Source organism: Carcharodon carcharias, chromosome 17, assembly GCF_017639515.1.
Source record: "Carcharodon carcharias isolate sCarCar2 chromosome 17, sCarCar2.pri, whole genome shotgun sequence".
Taxonomy (NCBI): Eukaryota; Metazoa; Chordata; class Chondrichthyes; order Lamniformes; family Lamnidae; genus Carcharodon; species Carcharodon carcharias.
In genome coordinates this window covers 14,833,654-14,858,533 of record NC_054483.1, presented here as the reverse complement: position 1 = coordinate 14,858,533, position 24,880 = coordinate 14,833,654, and the positions used below count along the sequence as shown (strand labels likewise).

The 24,880-nt window shown below is 43.7% G+C and overlaps 1 protein-coding gene across 1 annotated transcript in view; it reads left to right on the top strand.

Moving 5' to 3' along the window:
• The window catches only part of LOC121290232 (serine protease HTRA1-like), a 41,250-nt gene extending 16,827 nt beyond the window's left edge, over positions 1–24,423 (top strand). The window contains exons 5-9 of the mRNA XM_041210544.1: positions 5,640–5,672; positions 19,746–19,860; positions 20,579–20,636; positions 21,015–21,110; positions 24,084–24,423. Of these exons, the coding sequence (XP_041066478.1) occupies positions 5,640–5,672; positions 19,746–19,860; positions 20,579–20,636; positions 21,015–21,110; positions 24,084–24,249 (468 nt within the window). The 3' untranslated portion in view covers positions 24,250–24,423. The remainder of the gene's footprint in view (positions 1–5,639; positions 5,673–19,745; positions 19,861–20,578; positions 20,637–21,014; positions 21,111–24,083) is intronic.
• Positions 24,424–24,880: the final 457 nt, after the last annotated feature.

The following is a 24,880-nucleotide window of genomic DNA, read 5'->3' as shown; positions in this document are numbered from 1 at the left end:
GGGGGAAAGGCAGTACAGACAGATTGAAGGAAGTACTCAAGCACATGCAGGGGTGTTGGGGGGGTGGGGGGTGGGGGGTGGGGTTTGGGGGTGGTGGTGGGTGAGGGAAGCAGCCAAGCACTTGGCAAAGCTTGTCAAAAGTGAGCATTCTTCTCCAGCAGAGATTGTTCAGCTGCAGCCCCATTGACATGCTTGGAGTGGGGCTCCTGAAGCTCTTCTGCCCACTCAAGCAATGCAAAAGCACAGAAATGCCACTAAATGCTGCACAAACTTTTACCCCTCGGGTGCAGACTGCAAATGAATGTGCATTTTAGGGGGCAGCAGAGTAACTGGCCAACTGAGCAAGTTGTACAATCTCCTTGCAAGAGGTGGCCATGGTGCAGTTACTGGCGCTCACAACCATTGCAATATCTTTATTAAGGTGTGGACCAGTATCCAATATGGTTCAAGCTAACAGCGCAGCCTTGCAGTGTTGTTTAGGGGAATGCCTGTGCCTGAGCTGAGAGCACATCATGCAGTCCAACGGCCAAAGCTGCCACCAATCAATCTTGTGGAGTGGGGTGGAGGTGGGTGGGTTCCGGGCAGCCAATGAGTGCACTACACACTGGCCATCAAAGTGGTGGCCGGCACCTTCCTGTATGCATGAAGGGGCCTGCAGACTTATCTAACAGAGGTTCTCAGTACACCCATGCTAACCCATGCGTCTCTCTCTTTGATCCTGCAGGAGGTGAACATCAGGATCATGGTGATTTAGCAATATGCCTCATGGCTTATAAAGACCAGGGAAGAAGAAGAAAGCGGCAAAGGCTCCTGGCTCTGCAAAGGGAGGAGCAGCTCCCTCAGGATGACAGGGCCAGCAGGGCCTGCTGTGCACGCAGCTGAGGATCCACAGCGAGCCGTCGTTTATAGGCTCCTCGCCAGACCCAGGGTCCATAGTCAGCGCCTGCGATTCCTGCAGATGACTGAGAACCAGTGTCACCGAAGACTGCGCATGTCTAGGGAACTAATCAGTCACATATGCCACCTACTGCAGGATTTGTTGCCACGGGGACATGGAGGGCATCCACTGCCAGTGGCTGTGTAAGTGACTGCAGCGCTCAGTTGTTATGCCAGTGCCTCCTTCCAGGGCTCCACAGGTGACCTGTGTGGGATCTCACAAGTCTCCACGCACAAGTGTATCCAGGAGGTCACAGACACCATATTCATGAGGGCACAGAACTTTGTGAATTTCACCCGGGATCAGGAAAGCCAGGAAGCAAGAGCGCTGGGATTTGCGCAGATTTCTGGTTTTCCACAAGTGCAGGGTGCCATCGACTGCACTCATATGGTGCTTTGATCTCCAGGGCAACAAGCAGTCAATTACATCAACTGCAAGGGCTTCCACTGGCTGAATGTTCAACTGGTGTGCGACCACCACAAACACATATGCAGGTCCACGCATGATTCCCAGGGAGCAATCATGACTCCCACATCCTTAGCAGGTCTCAGATCCCTGACATCTTCCAGGGTCCAGAGAGGCTGCAGGTTTGGCTCCTTGGGGACACGGGCTACCCACAGAGGCTGTGGCTGAATACACCCATGCTGCTGCAGCAGAGCGATGGTACAATGAGGCTCATGTGTAACCCGGACTTTGGTGGAGCAAATTGTAGGCACTTTGAAAATGAGGTTGTGGTGCCTCAGCAGGTCCAGTGGAGCACTGCAATACAGTCCCCCCCCCCCGGGGTGTCGCAGATCATTGTCACTTGCTGCACAGCCCGCAACCTGGCCCTGCAAAGTGGCGGGGACCTGGCTGAGGAGGAGATGAATTAGTTGCATGTATCCTGCGATGAGCACATCGAAGGGGATGACATCCTCAAAGACAAGGATGCCGACAATGAGGTCATTGCACTGGCAGGACAAGGCAGGTGTGCTCTGGAGGCCCTCATAGCCACAAGGTTTGCAGAGGATGATGATGAGATGCGGTGAGGTCAGTCCTGACATCCTCACCTTGCATCTGTGAATGTCTGAGTCCTGTCTGGCTGATGGCAGCTCACTTGCGCTCTGTGATCAGGGTCATGGAGACATAGCCACGAAACTTTAAGTGCACAAATACTGCTCATCATAACAAGGAGCCATAGGCAAGGAGATATTCTTCGGAGTTTATTTACAATAGTGAACATTAAGTACAAGTGATTAACACTGGTGCCCAGGCTATGCAACTACATCTTCTTAACCTTCCTAACTCTGCTGCTACGTCTTGGTGCTCCCCCAACATCCACAGTGGAGGTGAAGGCAGCCTGCTGACTGCTACATCCTGTCTGTGATGACCTTGATGGGCGTCCTCTGGAAGGCCGAGACCTGGAGGGCCCCAGCCAGCTTCAGGGTCCTGCTGTGTGGCAGTGACACTAGCCTCAGCCTGTGGGAGTTGGAGCAGCTGGGGTCACAGGAAGAGGGGATTTGGATGGGCTAGACACTCCTGGAGACACCTGGGTGGATGGCCCTGGGGTGTGCACCTGCTGATCCTCCTCCCTATGTGTGTCTGAAGGCCCCTGGCTGACTCCTTGAGGGGAAGGGGAAGCTGGAGTGAGAATGAGCTGCCCTGCACCCCTCTCGCGTTGACATTGTTGGAGACCAACTATGGCCTCAGTGAAGGGGTTCAGCCCACGCATCAATGCAGAAAATCGATGTCCTGGACCAAGGTCTCCATGGCGGCTGCCATCCTACCAGTGTTGACCTCGGTGCGATGGCATGTCGGTGCTGTCACCTCAGACTGAAGGTGGACAGGCTCCTCCATTGTGCCTTGCAACAGTGGACGTGCCTTCCTGATGTTCCCAAGACTGCCTTTGCAGCTCCAGCAACTGAGGTCGGACTGAATCCAGAGGCTCCTCATCTGACTTGGACTCAGCTAAGTTCTGGCCTCCAGCAGTCCTCCGAGTGCCAGGAACCTGAGAAGTCCCTGTGGCTGCATGCTGTGCATCAGACAATGCCATGTGCTCACCAGATTGTGACCCAGAGGCTCCTCTAGAACTAAGTCCCACCGAAGTGTGTGTCTCTGCACTGGTGGAGGGTGTGGGTGAGCGCAGTGATGGGTCTTCAGTGAGGGTGGTCATCAGATTCTTTTTCGAGGTGACTTTGGGGCTTGAGTTGAGGACCTGGGTGTTGGACCCTTTTGGCCGTTTCCCAGATGTGCCTGCAAAAGCAAGGAGAAAAATTTAGTGCATGGCAGGGGACTGCGGAACAGGAGAATTAATTCACAGAATTGTTGTCTGATGGAGGTTGCACTGCTGGGGCCTCACTTGGTTGAGCACCGCCAACTTCACCATCAGCACAGTATTAGCTCATATTGTTGCCGGCCAGCTGGATGACTGTATTTTCAAAGTCTGTGGGGACCTTGATGTCGGGCATTCCTCCACCAGTCTGCAACCTCTCCCTTTTGTTGTCCTGCATGAATACAGATGGAGAGAGTGCACCAGGATGCCTGCCAGGCCAGATGAGAAGGATGGCTGGCATGTGTAGGTGGTGAGTGCTGCCATGGACGTAATGAGGACCGATCCACAGGGCAGATGAAGGCGTGTGCAAGAGAGTGAATGGTAATGTGCCTTGTGAGTGAGATCCCTGTGGATGTGTGATGGGTTTGTGAGTGTGTGAGTTGAGAGTGATGAGAAGAGTGACTTACCCTGGCAGAACAGAGGAGATCATTCATCCTCTTTTGGCACTGGACGGCTGTCCTTTTTTGCAGGGTGTTGGCGCTGACCACCGCTGCTACCGTCTCCCATGCTGGACTGGTGACCTTGATTGCTGGTCTTTGCCCAGAGTGGGGTTAGAGGACATCATGGCGGGTCTCCACAGTGTCTAGTAGGCACCTGAGGGAGGCGTTGCTAAATTTGGAGGCAGCATGTTTCCTCCCTTTGACACCCATGACCTTGCAGGAGCTTCCGATGCTAGAAAATGCTAGCTGTGTGCAGGGGCACCCTTTAAATATGGTGCCTGGATTATTGAAGGCCTGAGGTGACGGCAGGAGGGCTAAATCAGAGGCTGCCCTGCTAATGACCAGGCGACCCAGGAATGTATTGTTAATGAGGCTGGGAATGGGACAATACGGTGCGAAAAGTCGCCATTGCAGCCGGGAGGTAAAACGTCCCTTTTCCTACCCGCTACTGCACTTTGTGCAAATCTGGGCTGATTCCATCCGGAGTCTCAGGAACGGAGTTTCTAATGTTATAATCCTGCCTACTCATAATTAGTACTGTTAATTAGTATTTATTTATAATTGAGTTATTAAGTTAGGGTTTATTTTTTTGAAGTAATCAGGTCTTATGAGACACAGAAGATAAACGCCAATAGTTTAGCATTGCCAAAGATTTTGCAAATGGACATTGCCTTAGATTTAGAACATGCAAGATATAAAAGACAGTTGAGATTTAGACTGCATAGAGGCATCTAAATATGTGGAATGGTGCTAAGGGAGGCAGTGGGAGCTGATTGTGTCAACAACTTCAACAAGGGTTTGAATAAATACCTGGAAAAATCTTTGATAGTGGTGTGTTGAGCTATAATGTTTCTCAGAATATAGCCAGATGGACCTTGATGGGTTTCTTTTGGCCCTGCACATTCATGTATGTCTAATAATTTAAAGTAAGAAACTTTGAAGGCAGAGGTGGTGTTTTTTGCACAATTTCAGTTTGAATGAACAGATAAGAGCAGACCCACTGGATTGACGAATCTTACCATCAGTTGTTGTCCTGGAACAATTTCAAAAGCCATGGACAAAGGCCAGCAATTAATCATATTATTCAGAAGGGCTTGATATTTTCACAATAGCAGCTTCATTCTCAAATGTCATGGTGTCAGGATGTGGAGTCCTTTTATCAACTGCCCCATTTCTAAACCACATACGCACTGCAGATGTATGAAGGATCGGTGGCCCACATAATCCCAGGATTTCACGAGTCCACTTTAAGTTTACAGCTCGGAGCCTAAAAATGACTGAGAATCCAGACTTGCTTCCCCCGCTATTCATTGTCCTTTGACATGCAGCATGGTTAAGAATGGGAAATCACCGATGTTGAGCCTGCACTCTGAGGTGCCCCATCCTGCCATCCCAAAACATTTGGAAAAAAATATACTTAAAAATACTGAATGTTTTCAGAAGTGGCCTCTTCATGAGAACAGAGCCACAGTAATCTGAGGTGGCCAAATTGTAAAAACATTCTGATAAGCTCAGACAGTTTGCTTGGGTTGTTCAACCTATCCTGGAAAGAGAAAATGAAGCATCTTATTGGGAAACCCATCGAAGAATATAGAAAATTTAAAACTAGCTAAGTAGGGTGCTTAGCAAAAATTGCAAATTATAACATAGCGGCTTACACAGACAGCAGGTTAGTTATTTCTATGGGCTGCTCTAGGATTTTATTCTGGGGATTTCAATCAGTGTGTGTTATTAGTTCTCTGAATATTGTAATTTCTTGCAAATATTACAGACTTTGGGAAAAATCCAACATACAGACAGACAGGAATGCAACATTGCAATTTTAAAATCAGAGAACTAGAGTTTTGAATTTAAAAATATTCTGAGTCAAAGATGTCTTGTGAGTTGATTACGGATAGAAAAGTTACTTTAAAATCGTGCCCTCTGAACATGTTCTTTTTTTTTTTTACAGTATGGAAACTCAGGAGGACCACTTGTCAATCTGGTGAGCTGCAGTTTAACATATACTTATTAAATAGATATTTTTTAAAATAGCCTTTTCTAGTATTTAAGCTTTGAACTCTTGAAGAGCTCAAATTATTCTGGTGGCTATCGGCTTTGAGATTAATATTTACCACTGAAGAATATAAGGACAGTGAAAATGCGAATTGTATCCCATGATCAAATTTACATGTTTAGAATTGTTGACAATGTATCCACAAGGACTCAGTCATTTAACTTCTGGTGAAACTTAACATGCTCAGTTTACTATTGCCAATATACAACATTATGACACTGACACTATGGCCAGGATCTTTAGGTCGGTGAGCAGGGGGCGGGGTCCGCTCACCGACACGTAAAGTGACATGGGATGATGTCGGGTGGTACTCCCAACGTCACCCCTCATTTCAATTTTCAGGCCAGTGGGGCTTGCACCCACCGACTTGTCAACGGCCTATTGAGGCCATTCAAAAACTAATTGAAATAATTAATGGACCTGCCCGTCCAATCTTAAGGTTGGTGGACAGGCAGGGAGCCCTGGTGGGCTTCAGAAAAAGCATGAAACCCCATCCATGGGCAGGATGAGGTTTCTTGAGGGATTTTAAAAATTTAATGAAAGTTTGATTAAAAGTGATGGACATGTCCCAACTCATGTGACAGTGTCACATGAGGGGACATGGCAGGGAAATTTTATTTTTCCACCTGCGCCATTTTAAAATTTGGTGCCAATCTCCCTGAGGCAGCGCTTAGCCTCAGGGAGATGAGTGTGCTCTTCTGCACACATGCATGAAAGAACGCACCCTCGGCTGAGGGATTCCCCCCTTTCGCCCGCACAGGGAACGCATAGCATTTCCTGGCAGACGTCACGCTGAGTGGGCCTTCATTGGCCCGCCCACATAAAATGGTGGCGTGCCCCCTATTGGGGGTGTTGATCAGAGGTGTGCCCGCACATGCCCGCACCTGAATTTCCCCCCCCCCAACAGGGGGAGAATTCTTCCCTATGAAGCTTTGAGTTAATTTTCTCACCATAATGGAACTAAAGGAAGCTGTTTATTGTACATGGAACAAAATATGAAGCACAGGAAGTTTTGTGTCTATCAGAACTTATCTATCTTAGCTTAAATTTTCTACTTGGATCTGGTGTGTGTGACCTCAATTTCTCCATTAATTCTCTTCAGGCCAGGCATATTGAAGTAGACCAGCTGCTACGCTGTGGCGCAAAATTACTTTGGTAAGGCAGGGGCTGATGAGAGTAAATAGGTGAAAAGCCACATTCTGACAGAAAGCATTAAAATTTACAGCTGTCTGCAGCACTTCTATTGTACATTTCCTTTTAGTGAGATTGGCATTTGAAATATGGCACTGCCTTTTCTTGTTTTCAAGCTAGCACGCTTGCAAACAAATTATGTTCTGTAGGAGCAGAAGTGGGCCGTTTGGCCCTTTGAGCTTGCTGTGCTATTCAATAAGATCTTCTACCTCAACTCCACTTTCCTGCACTATCACCATATCCCTCGATCCTCTTAGAATCCAAAAATCTATCAATCTCTGTCAACGATTGAGCATTCACAGCTCTCTAGGGTAAAGAATTCCATAGATACAGAAACCCCTTTGAGTGAAGAAATTTAGGAACACAGGAACATAGGGACAGGAGTCGGCCATTCAACCCATTGAGCCATTTAATCTGATCATGGCTGATCATCAACTTCAATGCCTTTTCCCCACACTATTCCTATATCCCTCTACGCCATTGGCATTTATTAATCTGTCAGTCTCTACTTTAAACATACTCAATGACTGAGCTTCCACAGAACCTCTGGGGTGGCGAGTTCCAAAGATTCGCGACCCTCTGAGTATCCTCATCTCGGTCCTCAGTGGCTTCTGCTTTATTTTGAAATCGTGTCCCCTGGTTCTAGACTCCCCATCCAGGAGAAACATTGTACTTGTATCTACCCTGTCCATCCCTTTAAGTATTTTGTAGGTTTCAATGAGATCACCTCTCATTCTTCAAAACTCGAGTGAACACAGTCCCATTTTCCCCAATCTCTCTTCTTAGGATAGTTCGCCATCCCGGGAATAAGTCTGTGAATCTTTGTTGCACTCCCTCTATGGTAATAATATCCTTCCTAAGGTAATGGGCCCAAAACTGCTCACAGTGCTCCAGTTGTGGTCTAACCAAGGTTCTGTACATTTGAAGCAAGACTTTACCACTCATATACTCAAATCCTCTTGTGATAAAGGCGAACATACTAGTAGCCTCCCTAATTGCTTGCTGCACCTGCATGTTAAATTTCTCCTCATCTCAGTCCTAGATGATCAATCCCTTATTCTGAAACTATAACCCCCTAGTTCTAGATTTTCTACCCAGGGAAAACATCCTCCCATGATCCACCTTTGGAGATGTATTATAACATAACCACATAGCCAGCTCAACAATTATAACCTGTTCTTCTTTGTTTAATATTATGTAGCTCTTTTGAGTTTGCCCCAATGACTCAATCACTTCATTGATGGAATACTGAACCACATAAACAAGGAAGGATTCAGGTGGAATATGTGTTCTCCATGGAATTAGACAAGCTAAACCAGGGTAGCACAGGGGATGCCACATTTCATCTTTAGTATCCTCCAGGCTATGGACTGTAACACTTAATGTAAAACACAAGTAGTAATTTAGCTGATACTTTTCCCAGTTGTGTCAAACTTTCCGATGAGGCGGCACTCATTTATCTTCAGAATTTGGGCCACATTTTGTAGAGGTGAAAATGGATGGGGTGTGGCAGGGAAGCTTTCAGTACCAAAAAGCAATTGACAGTCCCGGCCTGCATGTGGCATTACTGTTGGAATTTTTTGCCAGTTATGACGTTAATCTCTGTTGGACTAGCCATCTAGTGATCCTGCTCATGCCCTGATGTTGGGTGAGGACAGGATTGGGTGAGGGCTGTATTGCATCCCACAAATGGGCTGAGTCTCCATCATTCACATGCCAGTTTGATGAGTAAATGGCACCTGTGGAATTAGATCATAAAATGATTTTCCCCCTTTCAGGAGAGGAGACGTAATGAAACAACACTCCAATTTAAAACAAGTGTGAAAAGCAGCGGTTATAGGCTTTACTGAGGTAGAAACTTTCCCATGGGAGAGGAATTAACCAGGCTGCTATTCCTCACTTCCTGCTCTCCAGTTAAAGGAATCACTTTTGGAACTACAGTTTCAGAATGACGCATGAGAAAAATGTTTTTTTTTTTAAACTGATCAAGTATCACACCAATGGCTCAAGTCCAACCAGGCCAACTGTCAATATTTGATTACTTCTTGGAAGTGCAATGAGTTTCCAAAAATTAATTTGTGAAATTATGGAAACTGCTGTTATCCACTTGCACATTAATGGTGAAAGCAGATGCTTAATGAATGACAAAATTATTCAGCACATGCCAAGAACTCTAAATAACAACAGTAAGGTTATGAGGGTTGTGATAGGACTCAAGTCAGATATTTTTGTGGCTCAACCATTGCCGCTAACTCAGCCTCATTTCCATAATTTAGACTTTCCCTCCCCTAATTCCTGAAAATAAATTCTTTCTTCAAACAACTTTCATACCATGGAGAATTCTCTTTTTACCTGAAGCAATTTACAGTTAGTCAAACTGCACAAATTCCATTGATGTTTCAACAAAAGGGATTTGCACTTACGTTGTGCCTTTCACAACCTCAGGGCGCCCCAGAGTTATAGCCAATGAAGTGTAGTCACTGTTGTAATATAAGAAACATGGCACCCAATTTGTGCTTAGCAAGCTCTCGAAAACAGCAATATGATAAGAACAAGATAAACTGTTTAAATCATGTTGGTCAAGGGACAATGTGGTAATCTGATGTGTAATATACCTTTAAGAAGAATGTTAAAATGAAAGATCACATGATCTTAGTATCCAATAGCGGAATAGCGCAGGCTACTTCAGTAGTCAGCAGTCTATAGTTGGACTCTGTAATGTAGACACGGGCTAGAATTTTACGGTCCTCTTTCGGCAAGGACAGGGCTGTAAAATGCGGTGAGACATTCTAAACCTCATTGGCTTCCGTGGGAACGTAAAATCCCACTGCCATAAAATTTCGCCCAGGGTTTGAGTTGTTAACAGACAAGCGCAGCTGCTGAGTTCCTTTGTAAATAAATAGAATGTGTTCTACCTAAGAACGGTCTGCTGAGCTACTCGGTCTATGGTACCAACTCAGCCATCCCAGAATAAGCATGTAACCAGGATCCATAACTCCAACCAAATTAGTGGCTAGGATCCAACAAACTGGCAACAGGTGAAAAATCAAAGAAAAAGCAAGGAAGGATGAGAATAAAACAAGTTAAAGAAGGAAATCAAGAGAAACGAAATTGGACCATACTTCACACGGCAATTGTAAGTAGAATTTTGTCCTAATTGTTGAGTAGTCTACTTGAAGCTTGCCGCAGTTTGGAACAATTGATCCTTTTGATACTGCCTCAGCAAATTGGTCTCATTATGTTGAACGCCTCGTGTTCTTTTTCCAAATGAAATACATTGCAGTGAAGGAGGAGAGGTGAGCGATCCTCTTATCCACATGTAGGAGTAAGACCTACGGATCAATATGAATTTTGAAAGCACCCTGTGCTCCAGATTCAACAGGTTTTGATGATTTAGTGAACCTCGTAAAGAGTTGTTACCAACCAAAGCCCTCGGCAATGATGCAACGGTTCAAATTTAACTCAAGAGATAGAGCCCCGGGGGGAGACAGTTGCTTGTTATGTGGCAAGTCAGAAACAGTTAACAGAACATTGTGAGTTTGGTACGTCTATAAATGATATGCTTAGAGATTGTTTGGTGTGCTGTATAAATGAAGATATGATTCAGAAGAGATTACTGCCTGAAACAAATATAGATTTTCAGAAGGCGCTAGAGATAGCACTGGCCATGGAAAGCACAGTAAGGAATTCAAGTCATACAGGAAGTGCAAAATGACACTGTCCTCCATGTTGGGTGAGGAGCCCCAGCCAAAAATGGCACGAAAATGCATGGCTCTGATGAGAAACGGGAAGCAGCCACTGCTAGCAGAAAAATAAAAAGAAATGTAGCAAAAACATGGAATTATGGTAACAGAGATGGAAGCAGACAACCTTGTAATGAATGGAAGTTTAACAAAACGAATGCTTTTACTGTCATCGAAACAGACACCTCATGAGACATTGCAAGGATAGAATCAGGCAGACTTTCAATCAAAAGAAAAAACCCCATGAGATCCACAACATAGATGAGCTTGAAGTAACAGATTCAAATATGTATTCATTGTATAATTTGAAGGTAGAAAGAACAGAAACAATGTATGTAATAGTGAGGGTGAATGATAGACCCATTAGAATGGAGGTGGACACAGGAGCTTCCATTATGGGAATAGGTGAACATACCTTCAAATGCCCGAATTATGGGAAACGCAAATTAAACTTGGAAGAAACAGATGCCAAATTGAAAACTTACAAAGTCAAAGTCAAGGGCATTAGCAGGGTTACTATACAGTACGGAAGCCAATCAGTAAAACTAGTCCTGATGGTGGTAGCAGGTGAGGGGGCCAAGCCTCCTCGGATGAAACTGGCTGAAAGAAACTAAATTGGAATGGGCTGAAATCTTCCAACTGAGAGAAAATGGGCTACCAGAGCCACTACAGAAATACTCCTCAGTCTTCAAAGAAGAACTTGGGAAGGTACAAGGGCTTTAGGCAAAAATTCATGTGAATCCAGAGGCAATGCCCCAATTCATGAAGGGAAGACCTGTACCTTATGCAATGTGGGAAAAAGCCGACGCTGAACTTAGAGAAACTGGGAGTGATACAACCTGTGCATTTCTCAGAATGGGCAACACCAATTGTCCCCGTATTTAAACCCAACCAAAGTGTTAGAATTTGTGGAGACTACAAATTGACAATTAATAAAGTGGCTAAGTTGGACAGACACCTATACAACAAATTGAAGACCTGTATGCTAAGCTGGCATGAAGCTTGATATGATATCAACACTTACAGAGTTAGAGAAGGCCTCCTGACAATTTGTCCCAATAATACACACAAAGAGTTGTACCAATATACCCTTTTGCCTTTCGGTGTATCCTCAGCTTGTGTCATACTCCAGAGAAGAATGGAAAGTTTACTGCAAGGACTGCCCCACATTGTAGTTTATTTAGATGATATTCTGGTGACAGGACTGACTGAAAAGGAGCATTGGGCAAACTTGAAAGAAATTTTGAAACATTTCTCGCAGGTTGGAGTGTGTTTTAAAAAAAATGCACGTTCCAAGCGAAAGAGGTCAGCTATTTAGGTCACAGGGTAGATTCACAGGGCCTCCACCTTGTTGAGGAAAAAGTAAGAGCCATTAGAGGCACCCGTGCCAAAAAACACCTCTGAGCTAAAATCGTTCTTGGGGATGATCAATTACTTTGGGTGCTTCTTGCCTAATTTGCCAACAGAACTGGCATCCCTGTATTACCCACTCAAGAAAAACCAACATTGGCCGTGGCAAACACCACAGAAAGTAGCTTTCACAAAGGTGAAACAATTGCTGCACACATCCACCCTGTTAGTGCATTTTGACCCGAGAAAAGAGTTGGTGTTGGTAAGTGAGGCATCTCCCTATGGAGTGGGAGAGGTGCTATCCTATCGAATGGATGATGGCTCAGAACGGCCTATTGGATGTGTATCAGGAATGCTCACCACAGAAGACAAGGGATACTCACAGATAAAGTTCTGTCAATCATCTTTGGTGTCAAGAAATTTCACCAGTGCATACACGGTCGTCATTTCACTATCGTACCGGACCACAAGCCTTTGCAAGGATTGTTTAGCGAGGACAAGGCTATACCACCCATAACCTTAGCAAGAATACAAAGATGGGCATTGATACTGGCAGCGTATGAGTGTACTTTCATCCATAGACCTGGAAATCAGATAGCAAATGCTGATGCACTTAGTCGTTTGCCCTTAAAAGAAAATGATGAGGATGTTCCAGTTCCTCAAGGACTGGTTTTATTATTGAACTTCATAGATTCATCACCAGTATGTGCCAAACAAATCAGAGATTGAACAAGTCGAGACCCAGTCCTATCCAAAGTACATGAGCAAGTTCTTCATTGTTGGTCAGAAGAGCAGCGATCTGATAAAATGAAACCGTATTTTCACAGAAGATATGAGATAACCAGTCAGGATGGTATATTATTATGGGGAGGTTGAGTGACTGTTCCTCCAATAGGATGAAAACCACTGTTAACTGAACTACGTAGTGCACATCCAGGTGTTTCCCAAGTGAAGACCATAGCACACAGCTATCTATGGTGGCCTGGATGGAGAAATAGAGAGCTTAGTGAGGAGTTGAATGCAGTGTCAGCAAGTGCAAAAGCTACCTGCAGAGCTCCATTACACCCTTGGGAGTGGCCAGAAAGGCCATATGTATGATTACAGACTGACTACTGTGGGACCTTTTATGGGAACACTGTTTCTCCTTATTGTTGATGCTCACTCAAAATGGATGGGCATATATAAGGTGAAGTCACCAACATCTTCTGCTACAATTGACAAGCTACGTCAAAATTTCGTCATCAACGGACTACCAGAAGTGGTTGTATCAAATAACAACTTGGCATTTACGAGTGCCTCGAGTATTACTCACGTAAAAACTTAACCGTACCACACTTCCTCAAATGGACTGGCCAAGAGAGTGGTTCAAACATTCAAAGCCGGCATGAATAAATTAACTAGAGATTCAATAATGACCAAGCTAGCACATTTTCTTTTCCATTATGGGATCACCCCACACACAACAACAGATATCACACGTGTGGAATTGTTGATGAATCATTGTCTCTGGACGAGATTGAGCTTAATAACGCCAAATTTAGGGGGAAAGTTGAAAAGGATTCAGGGAAGTAAGAAAACTGGACACGACTGGCATAGTCGTGACAGCGCGTTTACCGTAGGAGAGGCAGTATAGGCTGAATTTTCCCCCTGTGGTTGATGAGTGGGCGTGCACAGGCGCCCTTCCATTCGGCGCCCCCAATCGGAGGCACACCGCCATTTTACATGGGCAGGTCAATTAAGGCCCGCCCAGCGTGATGTCCGCATGGAAGTGCTATGCACTGCCTGTGCGGGCGGGGGTGGATTCCCAAAATCGAGTTTGCGCTCTTTCACGCATGCGCGTGAAAGAGAGCACTCATCTCCCTGAGGCTAAGTGCAGCCTGTACATGTAATAAAGTTAAAAATAGAAAAATGAAATTTCCCTTACATGTCCCCTCATGTGACAATGTTTCATGAGTTGGGACTTGTCCATAATTTTTACAAAATTTTAATTAAAATTTTTTAAAGCCTACATGGTACCTCATCCCGCCCGTGGATGAGGTTTCATGTTTTTTCTAGTTCCCGCCGGAGCTCCTGGCCTGCCCGCCTACCTTAAGGTTGGACGGGCAGGTCTTTTAATTACTTAATTGACCCTGTCAATGGCCTCAATTGGCCATTGACAGGTTGGTGGGCGCGTAGCTGATTTTGCTGCGCTCCCGCCTTCCTGAAAATTTAAATAGGGCACAGTGACGTCGGGAGTTCCCCCTGATGTTACCATGCACCACTTTACGCATCGGCAAGTGGGCCCCGCCCCCGCTCGCCGAGTCGTAAAATTCTGCCCTCTATGTGAAGAATTGTGGAGAAGGACCCAAGTGGTTATCAGGCGAAATAAATGCAGTGACTGGACCTCTTCCTTCCCACGTGAAAGTGGAAGCCCAAGTCATACAGAGCCATGTGGATCATATCAGGAGGAGAGAAATGAAGTACCAAAAAATGTTTACTCCAGTGATCACAACTGCATCAATGTCTCCTGTGGAAAGAACTCAGCTGAGTACAAATGTGTCTGAAGGGTCATCTGTACCTGAAAAAGTTGAGGAAATAGATTTGCAGGTGCCCACCAAAGAACCTGATGTTTGGACAACACCAGGAAAGGTGGTTCCTAACAAAACATCTGAAGCTGTACAGCTGAGACATTCTACACGCATAAGGAATCCCCGAAAGACTGAATTTGTAAATTATTTATCTGTGTAAATAATTTGATATTTTGAGAAAAATTGTAACTGTAAAATGTATTTGAGTAAAGGGGGAGGGATGTGGTAATCTGATGTGTAATATACCTTGAAGAGGAATGTCATAATGGAAGATCACATGATCTCAGTATCCAATAGCAGAGAAGCGCGGACTACCTCAGCAGTCAGTAGTCTATAGAGTCTGTAATGTAGAGACAAGTTTTGAGTTGTTAACACACAAGTGTAGCTGCTGAGTTCCTTTGTAAATAATAGAATGTTCTACCTAAGAACAGTCTGCTGATCTACTCTGTGGTACCAACTCTGCCATCCTGAAATAAGCATGCAACCAGGATCCATAAGTTCAACCAAACTAGTGGCTAGGATCCAATAGCCAAACACAAGAGAGAATTGCCCTTTCTTTGAAGTAATGCCCATGGAATATTTATGTCCGCTTAAGAAAACAAATGGAGCCTCAGTTTAACATCTCATCGAAAGACAAGCACCTCTGATAGTGTAGCAGTCCCTTAGTACCGCACTGGAGTGTCAGCTTTGCTTTTGCGCTTGAGTCTCTAGGGCAGGGTTTAAACACTCTGACTCAGAAGTGAGAATGTTACATAAGCTGACAATAAGTGCCATTACTGTGGTACACGATACATTCAGAAAGATACTTCAGGGTTTCTCGTGTAGTAATGGCTGGGTTGTAGGCTCTGCCTAGTTGAAGAAAAGTCTTTTGAAGCCAGCGATGACAGAACAGAGGCATAGTGGCAGAAGCAGCAGCTAAAGGGTGCAGTGTGGGGAGCAGGGGCTAGATTAGTATCAGAGAGTGTATGCAAGGATCAATAACTGGCAAAGCTGCTGGATGGGATGCTGTCTTCAATAAACAATTAGCCTTCATGCTTTTAAGGCAATGATTTTCGGGTAGAATAGCTTCTTAGCTGTTCTAATTTGTCTCTGAACAAATTTTACATCATACCATTTTTACCTTCTGCAAGAATTGACAATACTGAGGCCCCAATATTTAACAGGGAGGTAGTGGGACAGGGCAGTTTTGCTGTCAGGAAAACTGGAAGAAGGTGTTGCCTGCAACTGCTGCAGAATTTAACATGAGGATATAGTTATCTTTTTTGATGATAATTCATTCTACTTAAAAAATATTACCTTCAAAGTACGAAAGACTAATTGTTAATTGAAGATGGCATCCCTTCCAGTGACTTTGCCACTTACTGAGAGACAGGCTGGCAGGTTGTTGGGCAGGTAGGCCAGTGTCACAAGATTGCAGCCAGTGAACATGGGGAGGGAAATAGAGATTGGAGGTTAGGGAAGGGGGACATCGATGGGGGTGTCTGGAGAGACTGTGGGAAGAGGGAAGGCAGCTAGAGGGATAGGGGAAGGACATCAATGACATGGTCTTGAGAGATTGGCGGAGGAAGGGAGAAGTTCATGGAGGGGATGTTCATGAACAGAGTGTGGGGTGGGGGGGGGGCGCGGTGGTTTTGATTGCTCAAGGTTAACAGTTTGCTTGCTGGATCAAAAGGTGAGAGGGCAGGATTTGGGAGAGGCGTAGAGGCACAACTCCAGATTCTCCTAGCCCACATTTAGTGCTGGAAAAGCATTTACCTCTTCCATGCAACACCCTAACCTGTTGGGGAGGGTTTAAACTAACTTGGCAGGGGGAGGGGATCCTGTGAGGAGGTTCAGCCGGGGGAGATGCACAACCAGGATTAGAACAGAGAGCAAGTGAGTCTGGAAGGCATAGAAATTATAGGCCAGTTAAGGCACAAGGGAGTTTGGCAAGGTTGGATGGTATTTATTTTAATGCAAGGAGTCTGAACAATAAGGCAGGTGAGTTGAGGGCACAATTTAACACATGGAAGTATGATATCATTGCTGTCACAGAGACATGGTTGAGAGAGGGGCAGGATTGGCAGCTCAATATTCCAGGATATAGGGTCTTCAGGTGAGACAGGGAAGGATGTAAAAGAGGAAGGGGTATCGCATTATTGATCAAGGAATCAATTACAGCAGCAAGGAGGGATGACATCATAGAAGGTTCCTCAAATAAAGCCATATGGGTAGGATTGAGAAACAAAAAAGGAGCAAGCACATTGCTGGGAGTGTACCATAGGCCCCCAAACAGTCAAAGAGAAATAGAAGAGCAGATATGTAGGCAAATTTCAGAGAAGTGAAAAAATAATAGGGTAGTAATAGTGGGGGAGTTTCAACTTCCCCAACATTAACTGGGTTAGTCATAGTGTGAGAGCTTTGAGGGAGTGGAATTCTTAAAATGCATTAGGAAAGCTTTTTAAGCCAGATGGTAGAAGGTCCTACAAGAGAGGGAGCGGTCCTGGACTTAATTTTAGGGAATAAAGCCGGGCAAGTGGCAGAGGTATCAGTGGGGGAGCATTTTGCAGATAGTGATCATAACTCTGTTAGATTCAAGGTTGTTATGGAAAAGGACAAGGAAGGGCCAGAAATCAGAGTTCTAAATTGGGGGAAGGCTGATTTTAATAAGATCAGATATGATTTGGCTAAAGTGGACTGGGAGCAGCTACTTTTAGGTAAGTCTGCATCAGATCAGTGGTACTCATTGAAGAAGGAAATAAGGAGAGTACAGGGCCAACATATTCCAGTAAAGACAAAGGGTGGGACCAACAAATCCAGGTAACCCTGGATGTCAAAGGATATGCAGGATTGGCTAAAGAGGAAAAGGAGGCTTATGGCAGATACTGAGGGCTCAAAACAGTGAAATCCCTGGAGGAGTATAGAATATATAGGGGGGAACTTAAAAAGGAAATTAGGAGAGCAAAAAGGGGGCATGAAAAAACAGGCAAAATAAAGGAAAATCCAAAGTTATTTTCCAAGTACATTAAGAGTAGGAGGATAACTAGGGAAAGAGTAGGGCCCATTAAGGATCATAGTGGTAATTTGTGTGTGGAGCCGGAAGATGTAGGTAGGGTTCTAAAATGAATAATTTGCGTCAGTGTTCACAAGTAAGAGGGACTACATGGGTATGGAAATCAGCCAGAAGGACTGTGGTACAATTAAAGAAATTAGCATAGAAAGGGAGGTAGTTCTAAGTGGTCTGGCAGGCTTAAAAGTAGATAAATCTCCAAGCCTGGATGAAATGTATCCCAGGCTGTTGAGTGAGGCAAGGGAGGAGATAGCAGGGGCGCTGGCAATAATTTTCAATACCTCTCTGGCCACAGTAGAGGTGCCAGAGGACTGGAGGACAGCCAATGTGGTACCGTTATTCAAGAAGGGAGGAAGGGAGAAACCAGGGAACTACAGGCCAGTCAGTCTAACCTCAGTGGTGGGGAAACTATTGGAAGCAATTCTGAGGGACAGAATTAATCTACACTTGGAGAGGCAGGGATTAATCAAGGACAGTCAGCATGCTTTTGTTAAGGGGAGGTCATGTCTGACCAATTTGATTGAATTTTTCAAAGAGGTGACCAGATGTGTAGATGAGGGCAATGCATTTGATGTAGTTTACTTGGACTTCAGCAAGGCCTTTGATAGGGTCCCACATGGGAAGCTGATAACGAAGCCCATGGGGTCCAATGGCAATTTGGATCCAGAATTGGCTGAGTGGCAGGAAGCAGAGGGTGATGGTCGAGGGGTATTTTTGTGACTGGATGCCTGTGTCCAGTGGAGTTCCACAGGGATCAGGGTTGGGTCCCTTGCAGTTTGTGGTAGATATAAACGATTTGGACTTGAATGTAGGAGGGTTGATCAATAAGTTCAAAGATGACACGAAAATTGGTGGGGTGATAAATAGTGAGGAGGATAGCCTTAGACTACAGGATGATATAGATGGGCGGATCAATGGCAAATGGAATTTACTCCAGGTATGTGTGAGGTGATGCACTTGGGCAGGACAAACAAGGCACAGGAATACATGATGAATGGTAGGACCCTGGGAAGTACCGTGGATCAGAGGGACCTTGGTGTACATGTCCACCGGTCCCTTAACATAGCGGGACAGGTAGATAAGGTGGTTAAGAAGGCATATGGGATACTTGCTTTACTAGCTGAGGCATAGAATATAATAGCAGGGAGGTTATGCTGGAACTGTATAAAATGCTGGTTAGGCCACAGCTAGAGTATTGCGTGCAGTTTTGGAATCTGCATTATGGGGAGGATGTGATTGCACTAGAGAGAGTGCAGAGGAGATTTACCAGGATGTTGCCTGGGCTGGAGAGTTTTAGTTATGAGGAGAGATTGGATAGACTGGGATTATTTTCCCTAGAGCAGAGGAGATTGAGGGGGGACATGATTGAGGTGTATAAAATTATGAGGAGCATAGATAGGGTAGACAGGAAGGAACTTTTCCCCTTGGTGGAGGGATCAATAACCAGGGAGCATAGATTTAAGGTAAGGGGCAGGAGGCTTAGAGCGGATGTGAGGAAGATTTTTTTCACCCAGAGGATGGTGGGAATCTGGAACTCACTGCCTGAAAGGATGGTAGAGGCAGAAACCCACCTAACATTTAAGAGTTATTTGGATGTATACTTGCGATGCCGTGGCATACAAAGCTATGGGCCTAGTGCTGGAAAGTGGGATTAGAATAGTTAGGTACTTGTTTGACCGGTGCAGACTCGATGGGCCAAAAGGCCTTTTTATGTGCTGTAGCCCTCTTTGACCCTTGCCTCCCTTTAGCTGCTGGGTTACCTGAGATCTGGGAAACCTGGACATTTGCGTCCAAGTTGGAACAAAGAAAAAATCTGAGGCATGCAGCATCTTTTAAACATTTAAATGAGAGACCCGCCTATTGAGAGCTGGTTGGTCACCCACCACCACTCCCCTCCCCATCCCACCTCTGTTAAAACCAGAAGTGGACAGGTTGGGTTTAAGGTTTGAAATATTTTACATTCTTACTAACTACCTATCCCAAACTTATTCATTTTTGAGGGTTAAAGTTCCACTCAAGATATCAGAAGTTCAAGAAGCATTTCCTTAGCCAAGCAATTTCATTAAATGGTATTTTTGTTATCGCCTATTTTATACTGCAGGATGGTGAAGTCATTGGCATTAACACACTTAAAGTGACAGCTGGGATATCTTTTGCAATCCCTGCAAAAAGAATTCAGCAGTTCCTTGCAGAATCGCATGACCGCCAGCTAAAAGGTATGAGTCAGTAAATTAATTGCATATTACTGATTATAAACAGATTCTTGGTTGACTTTTATATTGCACACCATTGTTGCTCCTACTGGTGTATTTTGAAGGCGACCAACTGTGAGGTGGAAAAACCTCAACTGGTTTTGATTATTAGAACTGTAAAATCAGCAGAAAGAACACGACACGGCTTTTCAATTTGTGATGCACTTATGTTTTTAAAATTCCACAAGAAGTGCGGCATGTAGAGAGAAGCTGTTTTTATTCTTTTCATTTAAGCACAAATTCTTGGTGCCTTCTACTCCCAGTACCAATGGTTTAGTTGATATGTGACCCGTTGGCACATTTTACACCTTGTCTCTGCTGAGTCAACTGATCCCAGCCATTCTAGCACAGGACGAAGTGCAGTACAATTAGTGGTGGGCAAAAAGTGGGGAAAATGGAACCAGCGACACAGCTTCTGAACCTGTACTCAGCAGCTCTGGCCTGAAAATTGCATTTGAGGAAGAGATCAAACAAGGCTGTGATGTTCCCCCCAGTACTGAACACTTCACAGTGTCTAGACTCTGGATGCTTGAGGAAAGTATTACTGCTGGTAGCTGTGAAGCTGAGTTCAAGCAGGAATCTGTGTTGTCATATTTCCTGTGTTGTACATCACAATAAGTAGGCGTGATCCTCCATTTCGAATATGCCGTGGATTTACCAATTCTGGTTTTTGTACCAACAGAAAACTCTTCACCTAAGAAGAAGTATATGGGAATAAGAATGGTAGCGCTGACACCGAGGTAAGTGTTGAGTACCTGCTCTCAAGTACTCATTAAACTTGTTGTAAGACTTTGGTCTTGGAGAATACGCTTCACTTTATCCCTGCAACCGAGCACTTCTACTGCTGTTCTTAAATGCTCGTTTGAGCAGGAGTGTTATTGATGCAATTAGGAGGACTAGCTTGAAGCAATCACTAAGGCTAATTGGGGGAAATTAATTACCACATCACCATTGAGAAATTTAGTGCTTGAGATTTTGCAACCATCTAACTGCAAAGATCCGTAATATGAACTTATCCTGAAATTGCTGGATTTGACTAACACAATACTGAAAATTTCAGTGCATGCAGCTTAGTTACAGAGATCATAGAGGACTAATGATTTTCCATTTCATTTCAGTCTCTTACATGACCTGAAAATGCGTGACAAAGATTTTCCAGATGTTTCTGCTGGGGTTTATATATTTGAAGTCATTCCAGCAACACCTGCTGCAAGGTAGGAGATATAAGATATGGCAAGTGACAAGATGCAATGGTCTTGAAATCCAAACAGATATTAAGAACCTATTTATTGGTTGTATTCAGTGACACAGCCATGGATGAAACAATGCTTACCAGATGCTGATTGCCCATATCAACACACCAAGCCCTCCTGTTATACAAGCCATTGAACTATTTTTTGCAACCATCAGCACAGAGTTTGAATGGGATTTGGTTCTGTTACAGTAGTGGCAAGCATTTCTGATCACACCTCCTGTGATGTTTAGCTATCTTCTAGATATACATGTATATGCTGCACAGAGGAGGACGAATGGTAGGCTGTGCTGTAACTGTCTGATTTATAAGTCAATCCTGTTTACGGTGCATAGATAGAGGGAATTGAGTTTAGAATGGAATGCGTATGGTTGCAAAATATTTGTATACTCAGTGTTATAAAATTAATTCCATTTGGTGTTTAGATAGCTTTATGACTGTACAAATGATAGGCAACTTTTTATACCACTTCATATCAACCAAGATACACCTACTGTGCAGAACAAGTCTTATAAGTTGTTTATGGCACAGCAGATGGTAAATGCTGAGTTGTTCAAATCCCAAAGAGAAACTTGAAACAGCTGCCACAATTTGTTTTGCAATTTGTATAAATTTTGAGATACGTGCCCTGAATTCAGTAGTAATAAAACCACCAAGTCTTATAAGTTTTTACAAACTAGATTAAACAATTATTAATGGAAGAAATGACTTTAGATACATACATAGATTTGCAAATTACTGCTATAATCATTTTTAGATCCCCTAATCAATCTAACTCTCAGTTACACTTCTGTTAAGACAACAGTAAGACACATAGATTTTAAAAGACCCAGGCAAAGAAACATGATACCCCTGAACAAGTCAATGTCCAAGTGAGTTTTCTTAACTTCAGTCTTTGAAGACAGCAGCTTGAGGCATAGAGGCTGAAGGCTTTTTCACACACTTGTAAGATCTTAAAAATGCCTTCCCTTACACACAGCTCTTGCTCCTTCTTTGTACATATCTTTCTCTTTGAATACAAATACCCATTGATTCACAATGTCTTTGGACTTTGTCTGCCTGATAATAAAACTCTCCCTTGGCACTAAGTTTTATCAGTAATCTTTGGGAAAAATAAACACACTATTTTTAAACTTCACCTGGCAAGGTGACACATTTCACCCCTTCTTTGAAAACAAGTGTGATTTATTTCAAAATGCAAATGTTCCCTTGACACCTATGTTTCTAAACTTCCCCATGTTTATCTAATTAACATTTCAAACCTATCCTCTCTTCTTAGATCAAATCACCCAGGCTTGCTATCTCTAATTGAATTAAATTTCACACACACACACATAGACACATCCCACTACTACTCTATTTTACAATAAATTCCAATAACAGGATGAGAATTATTATATCTTCTTGACGCAGTTTACTGCTTGATTCCATATTCCAACTGGTGGAAATAAAGCAAAATTCGAGTACTGAACTCAACAGAGTTTGACTGTTAGTCAAGACATTCAAACCCTCAATATTTCAATTCCAGCCAGAATCTGAAAGAAAAACAGAAAGTACTGGAAAAACTCAGCATCTGTGAAGAAAGAAACAGAGTTAACATTCTGCATCCAATGTGATTCTTCTCTTCTTTGGGACTCAAGAGAGATAGAAATGTGTTGGGTTTATGCTGTTGAAAAGAGGCAGGGAATCAGGTGAGGGGGCGGGTCAGGTAAAACAAAAGGGAAGGTCAGGGTTACAGGGTGGGAAAGATTAAATAACAAAGATGTTATGGAACAAAAGGGAAAAGGAGCATGTGCAATATTATGCTTTTATTATACAGAACAAATCTGTTTGGGTACTCTCTAAAATCACTTGACAGCATCAGGTAAGATTAGAAAAAGACACAAGATTTGCCACTGTTGGAGCTATAAGATTTTCAGTTTCTGATCCATAATCATTAGCAACATGGTTACTGGGATACAAGCAAAGGTACAATTGTGTGAGGCAACAGGAATTTTATCAGTAGTTACAGTTCATTGATGAATTTTTACCATCACTAACCATTTCTGCTGTCAGCTGGATACTGGCTTTGCTAGTTTCAAGCATTGCAATCTGAAAAGAGATCTCCATGGTCAACGGGGGCAGTTCCATCCATTGACTTTTAGTTCACAAGGTGCAACCTAGAGAATCTGGCTAGTGTTGGGGGGGTGGGTTTGGTTAGAAGCTTCCTTTTCTTGTCTCTGGACCTGGGTTAAAATGCACCCCAGAATAATTTAAGTGTCAACTGTATGCTGTGTGTCGAGGATCCAGTTTCTCAGTCTAATTTCAATCAGACAGTTCCACTCTGAGAATTATTACTCCTGCAGTCATGAGTGCATTTATGAGCTATAGGCTGAGACATATTGTTGGGGTCGCATCAAGGAAGCTTTATTCAACTTTACTGGGTGTGCTGTATCTAACCTGGGAGTGCTAAGTGGTGACATCAGGTGCAGAGCTGCATTCCCTGACACAAACCAATTTAACAAGTGCAATTTTTTTGGGAGTAAATTAGTTTTTAATGTTTCTTACAAATACTTAACGTGGGAAATTCCTTTGTGGCCTCCATTTCAATGGAGATGTTCGCTAAGTTAAGCAAAAGCAAAGGAACACTTGAAATTCATTTCTATCTTAGCTTATATTTTTAATTGGTCCATTGATCCATCACCACTGCATTATAGTGCTGTCAAAAGGGGACAGAGGTTATATTTCTGTGATGAAATGGTTTGTTTTCCAAAGTAACTGATTTTACAGTAGGTTAACCAGCAATCTTGCCATGAACTATAGGGCTTCTGATACCCATGATGTATCCAGTTCTTTGGTACAATTCATTGTCATGGCCCTGATTATTGACTTTTGGAACTTTGCATATTTATGTACAACTGCACTTGCATAATTCTTGAAAAATCTTCATTTTCAGTGCTGGTTTAAAAGACCGTGATATCATTATCAGCATCAATGGACAAACAATCACTTCTTCAGAACAAGTGAGCGAAGCAATTAAAAACAACGACACTCTGGCCCTTGTTGTGCGCCGTGGAAACGAAGACTTGATGATCACTGTAATACCTGATATCATTGATTAGAAGAAAAGCTTTTTTTAAAAAAAAGTTTATTGCAGACCATTGTAATCAGATTTAAATGCTGTTACTTGAATATTTTGTTCACCAGTAGTCTCTTAAAAAGCTTCAGTGTCAAATGTTGCGGTTAAGGGCTTTGTAGGTATAAATAAAAAAGATGAATTACATTTTCACATCTTTTAAAAAAAATTCTGCAGTTACTCAGTCTTTAGAAGGTAGCATATCCAACCTTCAGAGTGTTTCCTATTGCATATCTCAATGAATGTTCTTCTATTTTGAATAATATCTATTACTTTTAACAACTGAAGTCCAAGATGAAAAAAGCTACTGGACTGATTGAAGCTCGTAGATCTGGTACTCTGCCCTGGATTTAACTGGGGGGAGTAGGGGTTGCAAATTCTCTCTAGGGTTTGCAGAGAGCTGTTGTGAGGTCTGGAAATCTAGTAGAATGGATTATTCAATATCCAGAATTAAACTGCAGGGCCTCCTGATGTAGTCCCAGCCACAGGTAGCCTGATTGACAAGGTGAAAGCCTTGCAACTGAAAAGCCTGCTTTACGAAGGCAAGTGGATGCAAGTGTGGAGTGAGCAAGACCATCAGGGATAGTCCAGATTGCAAGGGCAAGGGGGAAGCAGGG